The sequence below is a fragment of the Anopheles maculipalpis genome, chromosome 2RL (genome assembly GCF_943734695.1).
Source record: "Anopheles maculipalpis chromosome 2RL, idAnoMacuDA_375_x, whole genome shotgun sequence".
Lineage (NCBI taxonomy): Eukaryota > Metazoa > Arthropoda > Insecta > Diptera > Culicidae > Anopheles > Anopheles maculipalpis.
The window spans coordinates 20,897,544-20,909,864 of NC_064871.1; the positions used below are offsets into that span (position 1 = coordinate 20,897,544).

The 12,321-nt window shown below is 46.2% G+C and overlaps 5 protein-coding genes across 5 annotated transcripts; 4 read left to right on the forward strand and 1 right to left on the reverse strand.

Moving 5' to 3' along the window:
• Positions 1-773: 773 nt before the first annotated feature.
• On the forward strand, positions 774-4,783 carry LOC126558710 (phytanoyl-CoA dioxygenase domain-containing protein 1). The gene is made up of 3 exons (XM_050214764.1): positions 774-797; positions 3,866-4,422; positions 4,501-4,783. The coding sequence occupies exons 1-3, from the start codon at positions 774-776 to the stop codon at positions 4,781-4,783; spliced, it is 864 nt and encodes a 287-aa protein (XP_050070721.1).
• Positions 4,784-5,365: 582 nt separating this feature from the next.
• Positions 5,366-6,283, reverse strand: LOC126558755 (omega-amidase NIT2-like). The gene has a single exon (XM_050214814.1). It carries the CDS (start codon positions 6,279-6,281, stop codon positions 5,451-5,453), a length of 831 nt encoding a protein of 276 aa, XP_050070771.1. The 5' UTR covers positions 6,282-6,283; the 3' UTR covers positions 5,366-5,450.
• A 1,200-nt stretch (positions 6,284-7,483) lies between these two features.
• LOC126565339 (omega-amidase NIT2-like) lies at positions 7,484-8,383 on the forward strand. The gene is made up of 2 exons (XM_050222515.1): positions 7,484-7,822; positions 7,886-8,383. The coding sequence occupies exons 1-2, from the start codon at positions 7,484-7,486 to the stop codon at positions 8,381-8,383; spliced, it is 837 nt and encodes a 278-aa protein (XP_050078472.1).
• A 1,456-nt stretch (positions 8,384-9,839) lies between these two features.
• LOC126558723 (omega-amidase NIT2-like) lies at positions 9,840-10,785 on the forward strand. Its single transcript, XM_050214781.1, has 2 exons — positions 9,840-9,872; positions 9,947-10,785. Exons 1-2 carry the CDS (start codon positions 9,854-9,856, stop codon positions 10,783-10,785), a joined length of 858 nt encoding a protein of 285 aa, XP_050070738.1. The 5' UTR covers positions 9,840-9,853.
• A 763-nt stretch (positions 10,786-11,548) lies between these two features.
• On the forward strand, positions 11,549-11,988 carry LOC126559461 (uncharacterized). The gene is made up of 2 exons (XM_050215624.1): positions 11,549-11,648; positions 11,723-11,988. The coding sequence occupies exons 1-2, from the start codon at positions 11,549-11,551 to the stop codon at positions 11,986-11,988; spliced, it is 366 nt and encodes a 121-aa protein (XP_050071581.1).
• The last annotated feature ends 333 nt before the right edge of the window (positions 11,989-12,321 follow it).

Consider the following 12,321-nt stretch of genomic DNA (forward strand, 5'->3'; position numbering starts at 1 on the left):
CGAGATGCATTTCCCGGTGCGATGGTGGTAGCTCAGCAGCTGAGATAGGGCAGGGTTTGCAATTGTATTGCATTGTATTGTAATTATTGTATTTTTATTACAAAATTTTGGACGTTATTGGAAAGTTGTTTCACATAGTTTCTTGTAGCTTCTATTGAAGGCTTTATTTAAGGATTATATTTACAATATGAGTTATTTATCAACTTCAAACTCTTCTGCAGTAGTTTTCACAACATATGCCACAATTTCAAACAAATTAACTATAACATTTTGTATAAAACATCAATTAACAACAGAAATAAATACCAAAAAACACTCATGAGTGATTCAAAAATGTAAACAAAGCGTGCGCATCACACAGAGAGTCTGAACCGAGAGAGAGAGAGAGAGCAAGCGAAGATTCAATGTTTTCCTTTCTCGAAACTGCTCGCTTTTGTCCATAAAGGTTGGCCCGACATAAAACCGTACCACCCAGCGGGGCCGCGTTGTAGTCTGTCTCGAATGCTTCGTGCAGTACGGTCGTGAGTGCGTGCATTATAAGAACTGTGCCGTCCGAAAGACACCATTGTGATAATCGCTCCCTAAGCAATAGATAAGGTTTTACGTGTATTCGTGTGCTAGTGGTTGGAAGCATTGCAAGGACTGAGCGATAAGATAACAGCCACATTCGTACAGTAAAACGATCGTGTTTGTTTGGGACTCAAGGAATTCATTGTGGGCTATCAGTGCTTGGACCAGAGGACTTCGAAAAGCTTCTAGAACTTCATCCCACCATGAGGCACCTTCTGATCGATCAGGTAAGCATTTACGATCGTCTACCGTCCGGTGAGCTGTGTTCGCTTCCCCATTCCGTGATCTCAACGATCTTTTCAAGCACCTAAAATTAGAAAACCGTGTGCAATTTTACGGACAACACCGGTACCGGGAGCGAAAAAAATAACCCCACCGTGGAAAACTGTGTGCGGCCAGCCAGCAGCTGAGTCGAAATGCGCAGGAAATTAAAGTTTAAATATCTGCGCGAAGGTAACTGCCCCGAAAGCAATTAGATTATTTTGGTGGGATTTATTTACCTATTGGTAAGCGTTCCATTGGCGCACAAACAAATCTACCTTGGTCCCGCAGCCGGAGACACGGCATGTATGGACAGTTTCGCTTGACCGCAGAGAGATATTCAGGTTGTTTCCTCCAACCTCCAACCAAACATCCCAAAAACTCGCAACTCGTTTCGGCACCGTTGGAAATGAACGTGCTAAAATTAGGTGCTTGTCGCTTTTCACTTTTCGCCACCTTCGACAGGTCGTTTCCGACCGTACTTCCAGTGACATAATGCTCGCCAACATTCTTCGCCTATCAATCCGTGTCAATTGAGTCAACACACATGAAAAGACTCGGCAACAAAATTGCGGCAAAGTGGTTTTCCTTTTTCGGATGACCGAATCACTGAACCGCGCCGGACCCGGGCGTGACCGTATAAGGAAAACCCGACTGAGCCGCGGCGCGGGTCGGTCTCTGTGTCGGTACAGACCGGCTGATGGGATAATAATAATTGAATTTTAATGAACTCACCCACCAATGCACGACACACACCCAGGGGTAGCCGCCTGTTGCCTGTAACGTGCCGCTAACGGTTTCCGGCGCTTTCGCCATTTGAGACGATTGTGCCAACCGGTCCTCGAGGCCGTCTTAACGCATTAACCGTTGTGGCTTTCCCAAAACTCAACTACAAACAGGGGGAGGGAGGTGAGGGATTTTTTCCGGCAAGGTGTGTGTCAAGAAAATGGATCAGATGGACTTTAACAACAATAGCTATAAAAAATACACACACATACATCATGATCATCATCATCAATGGCCATTGGCCGCATCGAAAAAAGTCAATGAGATGGACCGCGCGGACACCTTGCACACGTCACCCCACCGCCACCCTCCCTCCCTCGCTCCTTCCTATATCGGCATCGGTGTGAAGAGAAGCGTGCAGGTGAAAATATATTTCCTTCGCACCATATGTGTGCATTTTCACGCACTTGCACGCGCTGTCAGCGTTCGTCCGCGCGTCCCGCGTCTTCGTGCAGTGGTCTATGCGCACGCATTGAAACATTCCTCAACAACACAGACACACACACACACACATGCCCGAAAGTTGTTGATCAGTTGATCGTTGCCGTACGGACGATCTTGTTAGCCGGCAGACCTGATGGGTCTTCCGTCTGTGGGAAGTTGTATTTGTCCACGATTCACTCTATTTATTCGGTTCCGAAACTAGCGGCCCATACGAATGGCAAGGGATGGTACTTCAGCATATGTTCGAGCACTGATCTCTTCACCAGTGATTCATTTGTTTCAAGGCAGGGTTTGTTTGTGTTGGAGCATTGCGAGTGGGAGTCATTCACAGCATGAAGGAAGTGATATTTTCCGTCCACTTGTTCGGGGTGGCGATGATGTGATGAAACAACGCCATTATTGCTTTGCTTTGGGCGTTTGTAAGGTGGAGTCTGGTGGATAGTTAGGTGGACGCTCTACTTAAGCAGTTGTCTAATTTTCGAAATATCCTTTTCGGCTTGTGCTTTTAAAAAATATAAGATTTTTAAGGTTTAACAGATCGGTTTTTAGATAAAATTGTCAACATTGCAAGTCCGGTCTTGAGGCAAACACGTCGGAGGTCTCCAAACACCAGGACTGTGGTTCGAATCCCTTCTGGGCCGTTCCCCCGTCTATACAACTACCATGGTATCAACGAGTCTTGTAAGCCATTCGATGGCCGGCGTGATCTAGAAGATCGTTAAGCCAAGAAAGAAGAGATCTGAGTTGAGTCATAACTACAAAGATCAGCTAACACAACAATTTATCAAATGAGAGATAAGTATGGAATTCTCTTTTCCTTTGCGCTTTCGTCGATTCAATTTATCTTTAGTTCCTGAGATGATAGAAAAATAAATGCAAAGCAATTTGATGAGAAAAACATCATCTTTATCGGGTTCCAAGACAAGCTGTATTGAATTTTTAACATCAGTGCTTAACAATGTTCAAAGAGCGCAATGAATAATCAATGTATTTACAGAACCATCTCATTCAAATGTCGTCACCAAATGAGTCGTACCATCACGCTCCCAATTCGGAACGATTACTAACCATTCGGCAATTTAGTAGATCATCACCAACAAAGCAAGCGTACGATCACATTCTTATGACACATCTTTCACGTTCTCTCTCGCGCGCTGGCACTCATGCACATAAAAGGCATCGTCTGTAACATTGCGACTGCTGGTTAATTTATTTCGAGTGCCAGTTTTTAATTATAACACAAAATATGATACACCATAGACGACTTCCGCCGAAATGCAGTTCTCGATTAGTTCGTGCAACCGGCAAAAGGGAATGATGCAATGGGTCCGAAAATCCTCCCTCCCGAAGAATACTGCACGTCGCAAACATCCAAACGAACGCACAGATACAGACGCCGATTCGCGTCCAATTTGACGATGCGAAACGGCGTCTTCGTGGGTGTGCGCGGGCGGTGAGTCGTTGCTGTTTTTGTTGGTGGTGGTGATCGTGAACTAAGAGGATTATTGTTATTTTTAACCCAACCGCGAGTATTGGTTGGGTTGGTTTGAGGAGACTTTTACACCAATGCCACCCCCAAAAGCGCGTCCTTTACCGTGGCATGAATGGTTATTCCCTCATGTTGTGTGGTTGTGTTTGGCTTGCTTTTACCACAACTGCGACGCACTTTCATCTCACGCGACCGATGAGTAATGGTCGAACATTTTCCCCCAACACGTGACGCCAATCGAATGGCACGCATCGAAGAATGTTGATCTTAAGCCACCCCTCTCACCGTCTGCATAACGTCTTGCTTTCGTTACAGATCCGCGAGGATGGGTTCGCCGTAATAGATGATTTTCTGACAGCGGACGAAGTGCAGGAACTGCTGAAGATTGGTCAAAATCTACACCAAGAAGCACCGAAAGAGGAGCGGAAAGTGTTCAGCGCGAACGCGGACGGTAAATCGGCCCAAAGCCGCGAACAGTACTTTCTCGACAGTGCGGACAAGGTGCGATACTTCTTCGAGGAAGGTGCCGTCGGTGAGAATGGTGAGCTGCTGGTTGATCCATCGATTGCACTGAACAAGGTGGGACATGCACTGCACACGGAAAATGCGGCCTTCGAGGAGATCACGTTTTCGAACCGCGTAAAGGAGGTTTGCTGGCAGCTAGGTTTCCGTCGGCCGGCCGTTGCACAGAGTATGTACATCTTCAAGAATCCGGGCATTGGTGGGGAGGTAAAGTCACACCAGGACGCCACTTACCTGTACACGGAACCGAGCACAACGATCGGCTTCTGGATACCGCTCGAGGATGCCACACTGCAAAACGGATGTCTACACTTTATCAAGGGTTCACACAAAAGCGGCGTCCACCGACGGTGCGTAGGATAGTGACTGTCTATTTTGTAGTACATAGTCTAACGATTAATTCGACGCGTTCCTTTCTATCCCTTCAGATGGATCCGCAATCCGGAAAAGAATTCAAACGAACTGCTGATCTACGATCGACCGGCACCACTCTACCCACAGTCCAACTTTGTCGCCGTCCCGGTAAAGGCCGGCTCATGCGTTCTCATCCACAGTCAGGTCGTGCATCGGAGCGATGCGAACAAATCGGACCGCAGCCGACACGCGTACACCTTCCACGTGATCGAAACTGAAGACTGTGAATATTCCAAAGAAAACTGGCTGCAACCACCAGAAGATCGTCCCTTTCCGGTGCTGTACGAACGGAAGTAAAGCACCCGACAATCGATCGATTCCAGCTGCAACCGATTGTTTTAGAATGTAAGATGTCCTTTTTCCGATTTGTTCGCAGTTTCCTCTGCGACTTACGTATATGTACAGCTTAGTTCTTGTGTGTATGTGTGTTTCTGCAAACTCCATCCTGTAACCCGTCCCATCTCCACTCCGCTCTCTACCTTCGTGCCATAGATGTTTATTTACACTTCGGCGTTGGCGGCCGGGGCTTTCTGGCGGACTTCAATGCACTGATCAATAGCCCGGAGTCGCAAAACGCACCAGAGAAGGTAGCAACTGCACCGGAATAAGCTACGTAGCTAAATGTGAATAAAACAACTATTAAATTGCTAATTACATGGGTAGCGTTTTTCCTTCCTTCACTCGTTGGCGGTGATCTTTTTTTTTCTACGCCTTTTTTATTTCAATGCCATGGTCACGAATGGTTTACGATCACCATGATCGCTGTAGTGGAAAGAAGTGCCAGCAGGAAACGTTCACAGCAAGCAAACACTCTTTTTTGTGTATTTGTGCGAGACCCAAATAGAGGGAGCAGCTGTGTAGATACGCAAATTCGAGGATGATTGTTACGATTTATTTAGTGCCTCGTTATTGACCATTAAGTGGAGTAAGTGGTCCAAAGCGGACCGCTAAACGACCACTAGCCTCATTTCTTAACCTTTAATTCGTAAATATCACTCCGCTTCTGACGCAGCACGGGTATCTGCTGCTTAATCTCGGCGCACAGCTTGAGATCGATGTCGGTAACGAGCAGCTCCTGATCCTCCTTGGCCCGGCACAGTACCCGGCCCCAAGGATCACACAGCAGCGAGTAACCGTACGCGACGTAATCGGTCGTGGGGTCCCTTGCCGGTGACACTAGCGCCACGAACATCTGATTGTCTAGAGCGCGCGATCGACCCAGCAGATCCCAATGCAGTGGACCAGTGTACGGGTCGAAGGCAGACGGGAAGATCATCATATCACAGCCCAGCTGACGATAGCACGCCGTCAACTCGGGGAACCGCTTGTCCCAACAAATGCCAATACCGATCTTGAGCGTGCCGATGGAAAACGTTGCCAATCGATCACCAGGGGCCAGTACGGACGATTCCTGGAACGTGCATCGCCCCGGGATGTCCATGTCGAAGAGATGCATCTTCCGGTACTTGCACAACAGTTCTCCCTTCGGTCCAAATACCGGGCAGGTGTTGTACAGCTTGGTTCCGTCAAGTTCCGGGAATGTACCACCGACCAAATATATACCCAGCTCGGCCGCTACCTTAGCCAATGCGAGGCTCGTTTCACCACGTGGAATCTCTTCAGCATACCGTCCAAATTCGGCCGTACTGTACGGAGAGTTAAAGCACTCCGGTAGTATAATCAACTGTGCACCGCGATCCTTTGCTAGCCGGATTTGTGTGATCGCATTTGCAATACACTCCTTCTTCGTTGGACGACCGTACAACTGTACCAAAGCTACACGAAGCGTCGACATTACTGTAACGCCTAAACCAAAGTGGTGGAAGTTCCTGGATCAACTACTGCTCAGCGTCCGGTGGTGGTTTATATACAAACGCGAGCGTCAATCCCGCGCAGCTTATCGATATCGACCCGTTTTGTTGCAAGGATGCAATAAATTTGCCAACTATCAATATGCTATCAAAATCCTTTACACCACCCCAAAGGTTGCATGGGTTGCACATTATGATAAGCGAGCGCCGGTGATCACGGTGACGATCGATTCCGGGAAGCGGTAATGCAATTAAGGAATGAGATTAATGCAACCGTTCGGTTATCAAGTACAAACATGCTTTAACGAAGGCGAGATCGAGATGTCTGTGTGTGAGGCCCATGTTAAACCATTTGCCAAAATCATGCTTGTCAAATGTAAATATTTATTACAGCGTCTTTATAATTGTACCACTGTTTTGATTTACTTAGGTAATGATCGTGCCTACCTATCAGGCGCAATCGATTACAAGCAACGTTGAAAAGCAGCTCGCAAATACAAAACGGCGTGATCTTGTTTATTTATTTGTCGATCATCATTTCAACACTACTCCTGCATCTTGCATCTGGAAAAGGTGGAAAATACACACTTTTTAAGTTTTGGAACTATTCATTTAATGCTCAATTATAGACAGTTACTTAGCCTAACTTCTTAGTATTTTTGAATTAAAACAATAACAAAGATTTTAAACTAGCAAAACTGACCTTTCCAGTTACAATAGTGTTAATCGATGAGACCTCAACAATTAGATAACTGCACGAACGTAGTAATCGATCATGTCTCCTGTCATGGCTTTTTCTTCTTTCACACCCGCGGCCGTTCTGATGCATCTTCCACATCATCTCATCTCGTACCATCTCGTACAGGGAAGTTGGCTTATCGTCAGACGCTGGCGGCAATAAATAGCTACGGGTACGGTCATCGTGCGTAACGTCATAACAAATCTCAGCCCGTACCCGGTCACCCGGTCGCCGTATGGTTTCCGGGGGTCAAACAGGCAAGCTGATAGCGCATACAGCCAGCCCGACCAGCTCCATCGGCCGAACAGATGCTGCTCCGACCGTGCATGGTGCAGCAGTAGTAGTGGTTCGTTCGGAAACGCACTTGACCGTGAGTAGTCGCCCCAGTAGGAACGCGTAAAAAGTGCAGTTGTTTTAGTCGCCTGCGAGAACTACCTGTCGCCCAAAATGACGATCAAGATCGCGCTTATACAGCTGCGTGTGGTAGATTCGAAGGAAAAGAATCTGAAGAACGCGATCGATCTTATCCGTATCGCCAAGAAGGAAAAGGACGCGAATGTCGTCGTGCTGCCGGAGTGTTTCAACGCACCGTACACGGCCGATTCGTTGCTGAACGTTGCGGAGGAGATACCGAGCGGGGAAACGTGCCGTGCGCTGTCGAATGCTGCCCGAGATTTCGGTGTGTACGTCGTCGGTGGCTCAATTGTCGAGTCGTACGGTGGACGGCTTTACAATACCTGCACGGTTTGGGGCCCGGAAGGTGATCTAGTGACAACGTATCGGAAGGTACTGTTAATCGTAACCTCAAACAACGGTTTGCCGTTTCTCACATGTGCGTTACATTTCTAGGTGCATCTGTGCGATTCTAGCCTTAGCGGCAAGACGACAGTGGCCGAAACGAAGCTCTTCACGCCCGGCAGCAAGTACGCCACGTTCACCGTTGGCGATACGCGCATCGGGCTCGGTATTTGCTGGGACACGCGATTTGCCGAGTTTGCTACCGCTTATCGGACGATGGGCTGCGATCTACTGATCTATCCGGCCGTCTGCGATGTACCGACCGGGGAGCAACACTGGGAGCTGCTGGCGAAGGCACGTGCACTGGACAATCAAACGTTCGTCGCGTTTTGTTCGCCGGCCCGGGATACGCATGCGAAACTGATTCCGTACGGCCATTCGCTAGTGGTCGATCCGTGGGGTCGCGTCATCCAGCGTGCGACCGAGTTCCAGGAGATCGTGGTGGCGGAACTGCTGCTAAAGGAGCTGACCGAAGTTCGCCGACGGATACCGGTGTTCGAGCAGAAGCGAGCTGATCTATACGAGCTGAAGGTTGACTGTTCCACCTAAAGCGCAATTGGCGATCTTGGTTTGCGATTGCGATCATCACGCCACAGCATCAACAGCACGATTATGATAATGTCTGTGTGTACGTGTGTGTCTGTGTGTGTTCCATTATGTTTTACCCTAACTGGTTAGAATCAATGCTATTATACTATGCTAGAATTTAGAAAGTCAAAAGTGAAGCAATCGTTCGCGATACTCATAATTGCCACTTTTTTCGGTTTACTGATAATGAATAAAAACATGTTTCCTTCTAATATAACTTCAACTGCAAACAATCTTGGGTGTGATGATTTCATGACCAGGATGCGCTGGTCGCATGTTGCTCGTCCAAGATTGTTATTACATTACTTTTCAGAATGACGATCATGGTGAATGAATATGAGTGATCATATATAAAACATGTCGGAACATAAACGACACAGTGATGGAAGTGCGTAGTTATATTTGTATTTAAACATGCTGGAAATTGGTGCATATCAAACCACAATCTGGTAGCAGTGTGGTAGCCGAAGTGCCTGCCTTCACAGGGCATGATCGTGTATCTGCCTATCCGGACCCGCCTGCCCATGCGCATAAACTGACTGTCCAGCTACTGGAAAAATTGAGTGATATGAAGCCAGAAATGGCATGCCTACACCTTTCGAGGAAACCATTTGTGTGATATTGAGCAGGAAATTTTGAAATTATGAACGTCTGTTTAGTGAACGAATTTGTGAACAATCACTTCTGCGTATGGAACAATTTACCAGAACGCATCTGTACTACTGTACGTAATAGTAGGCTGTATCAAACTCATTTTAATTCAAGTAATCGCTACAGACAACTAGGGTAAACAGAACAGGGCATCTGCAAACTCAAGCAATTACTAAACAACTTCTACTTGACTCAACGCCCCTTCTAGGTCACGCCAGATATCTAATGGCTTACTAGACTTGCGGATACCACGGTAGTTGGATAGTTCTCACTACGAAGGAAAGGTCTGGATTTGAACTCCGGTCCTGCCGTGTGAAGACTGGTGCCGGTGTCGCCTCTAGCCCCGGGCTGTGCAAATACAAAAACAAGAAGTTAATTAAGCGTCACTTCATTCGTTGCCCGTCATTCTATTTGACGGCAGCTGTCAAAATTTGCTCGTCGGGTTGTTCGTTGTTATCAACAGATCAACAAACATATTGGAGCAGGAAGTTTAAAATTAGCTTACAAGTGTATTTAAGCATAATTTAATCATTTTATCTGAACATTCGTGTTTCAAGTTACATGCAGATGGTACACATTTTCTAGCACAGGTCGGATGCTATATAAAGTTTCTTTTCATCTGGAAAGGTTTGTTATATCAGCTGTTTTGCAGCATAAAAGATTCAGAATAAATGCACCACTTGATAAGAGAGTCTGGTATAAATTACGTTCTTTTTTTTGTTTAATTATCTAGCAAAGAGGACTCTTTTCGTGATCTGCTGCCGACTATCGAAACAGTAAATGAATCGGATGGCTCGCGGTAATAAAAAGCATAGCTAGCGTTAATAACTTTACATGCATTAAATTTTGAACCCCTTTTTTCTCAACCCACAGCTGGATTTCGCATCGCTCTGCTGCAGCTAAAAGTAGGTGCAAACAAGGCACAAAACATTGAAAATGCTTTAGCAAAAATTCGACATGCCGTAACGGATAAAGGTGCTCGTGTGGTAGCGTTACCCGAATGTTTCAACTCACCCTACGGCACGCAACATTTTCCGGCCTACGCCGAAGAGATCCCGACCGGTGAAACAAGCCGCAGTCTAGCGGCGATCGCGAAGGAACTCGGCATCTACCTGATCGGTGGTACGATTCCGGAGAAATGTACCAACGACAACAAGCTGTACAATACCTGCACCGTCTGGTCACCGGACGGTGCCCTAATGGCGACGTACCGCAAAATTCATCTCTTCGACATCAATATACCGGGTGGTATAACGTTCCGCGAGTCGGACGTACTGACCGGGGGCAACAATCTGGCAACCGTTTCGATTGATGGTGCAAAAGTTGGTATCGGAATTTGTTACGATATACGGTTCGACGAGTTGGCACGGTTGTATCGCAACCAGGGATGTGATATGTTAATTTACCCTGGAGCATTTAACATGAAGACGGGCCCACTGCATTGGGAGCTGTTGGCAAGGGGTCGGGCGAACGATACGCAGTCGTACGTAGCGACTATTTCGCCGGCACGTGATCCGGCGGCCGGTTACGTTGCCTGGGGCCATTCGATGGTGGTCGATCCGTGGGCAAAGGTGGTGACGGAGGCCAACGAAGAGGAGGCAACGGTTGTGGCGGACGTGAATCTCCAGACGGTGGATGAAGTACGGGCACAGATTCCGATATACAGTCAGCGGCGAACAGATCTGTACAAAACGGAGGGTTTCGGTCAGTAGATACAGGTGCTTGGGGGAAGAATCGCCATTTGTTACACACAAAAAAATTGTTAAAAATATACAAAAGTTTTTATACGTTTTAACAAAGCGTTGTTTAATCGCTCGAAGAGTCCGAATTTTGAGGTTGTTGCGGTTAAGCGTGTGAGACCTCCGATTAGGTTGGATTCATCGTTTTAGATTGATGTGAAGAATGTGTGTACCACAAAAAATGGTCAAATTATTGTACACCCTAAGATGAGAGGGATTAACTTGGAACAAATAGGATCCTAACAAAAATTAGGTAATTTTTAATGTCCTAGAGGAGGCATGAGAATAAGTATGACCCAGTTAACACTACCAAAAGAAAAAGCAGGACTAAACATTCTTTTCAGGGTTATAATGGCCTGAAAGCTGATACAACGAATATTAAATAGTAAACTAAACAACCAGCAGTTAATTTGAAAGGTGTATGGAGCAATAAGAAAAAAGCCTAAGAATCTATACTTTTCCGATAGCCGAGAAACTGAAAATTATGAAAGTGAGTAGTATTAAAATGTAAATTAGAATTTCTTTCTATTACCTATAAAAAGTTAATAGGTAAAACTAGAAATAAATATATTGTTTTATACATAAAACACAATTGTGTGTTATCGGTCGGAGATAAACTGAAACCGCACATTGATAAAATTTCTCACTATCTACTGATAGCGACCAACATGGTTGGATTCAATGCAAGTTTGAATTTCCTTCCCGACACGTCACCCAAGCATTACCAGGTCTCGCAATGCAGCTTTACTCACTTTTACCAATTGTGCTTATGCTTTTCAGCTTGATGGCTGTTTGCGATGCAAATTGTATCTTTCCAATAGGCGAAAAAGTGCCCGGTAAGTAGTGACTATTGAGTGCACTAGTTTCATCATTCTAGCGGCGTTAGGTTAATACTGTCTCACATTTCAAGGTGAACAGTTGCTGCACAACATAACGATTACGAAAGGACCTTTGGCTGTTGAGCAAATAATTCAGCTGGAACTGGACTATCGCGTTAGTCCGCTACGGAATGAAGAAATTACCTTCGTACAGCTAGAAGGAACCGGTCCAGGTTGTTCCGCTAGTATAAGCAACAGTGTGAACCGTATTAAACAGCTGCTCGGTACGGTGACCAGTGTAACGCAGCTGAAGGAGTTTACCGTCAAACTATCGGTGTACGGTGTTCTATACGAGTAAACGCGCAATAATCAATTAAGCTTATTTACTTACTTATACGCTTCAACCGCTTCGCGATCTTGGCTTACTGCAGAAATCCTCTATGCCGCTCTCGGTCCACCAGCGCCGTTGTCTGCCATTCCAATATCTATATAGTCCCAGTTTCTATCGTCGCGACAGGTGTCCTGATTTTCCTCAGACAGTAGAAAGCCCGGTTGATAGCCAGCACCCTAACGCGTATTTCAACATCAATGATATTGCTGGTGCTGACTTTTGGCCCGAAATAGGTGAAACTTTGATCTAAAGTGCGCTAGCTTCCCCTATATAGGAGTGCCTTAAACAAATAATGTCTAT

Coding starts and splice junctions, on each gene's coding strand:
- LOC126559461 (XM_050215624.1), top strand. CDS start 11,549: ATGCAGCTTTACTCACTTTTACCAATTGTGCTTATGCTTTTCAGCTTG. Junction 11,649..11,722: donor AATAGGCGAAAAAGTGCCCG/GTAAGTAGTGAC, acceptor TCACATTTCAAG/GTGAACAGTTGCTGCACAAC.
- LOC126565339 (XM_050222515.1), top strand. CDS start 7,484: ATGACGATCAAGATCGCGCTTATACAGCTGCGTGTGGTAGATTCGAAG. Junction 7,823..7,885: donor TAGTGACAACGTATCGGAAG/GTACTGTTAATC, acceptor TTACATTTCTAG/GTGCATCTGTGCGATTCTAG.
- LOC126558710 (XM_050214764.1), top strand. CDS start 774: ATGAGGCACCTTCTGATCGATCAG. Junction 798..3,865: donor GGCACCTTCTGATCGATCAG/GTAAGCATTTAC, acceptor CTTTCGTTACAG/ATCCGCGAGGATGGGTTCGC. Junction 4,423..4,500: donor AAAAGCGGCGTCCACCGACG/GTGCGTAGGATA, acceptor CTATCCCTTCAG/ATGGATCCGCAATCCGGAAA.
- LOC126558755 (XM_050214814.1), bottom strand. CDS start 6,281: ATGTCGACGCTTCGTGTAGCTTTGGTACAGTTGTACGGTCGTCCAACG.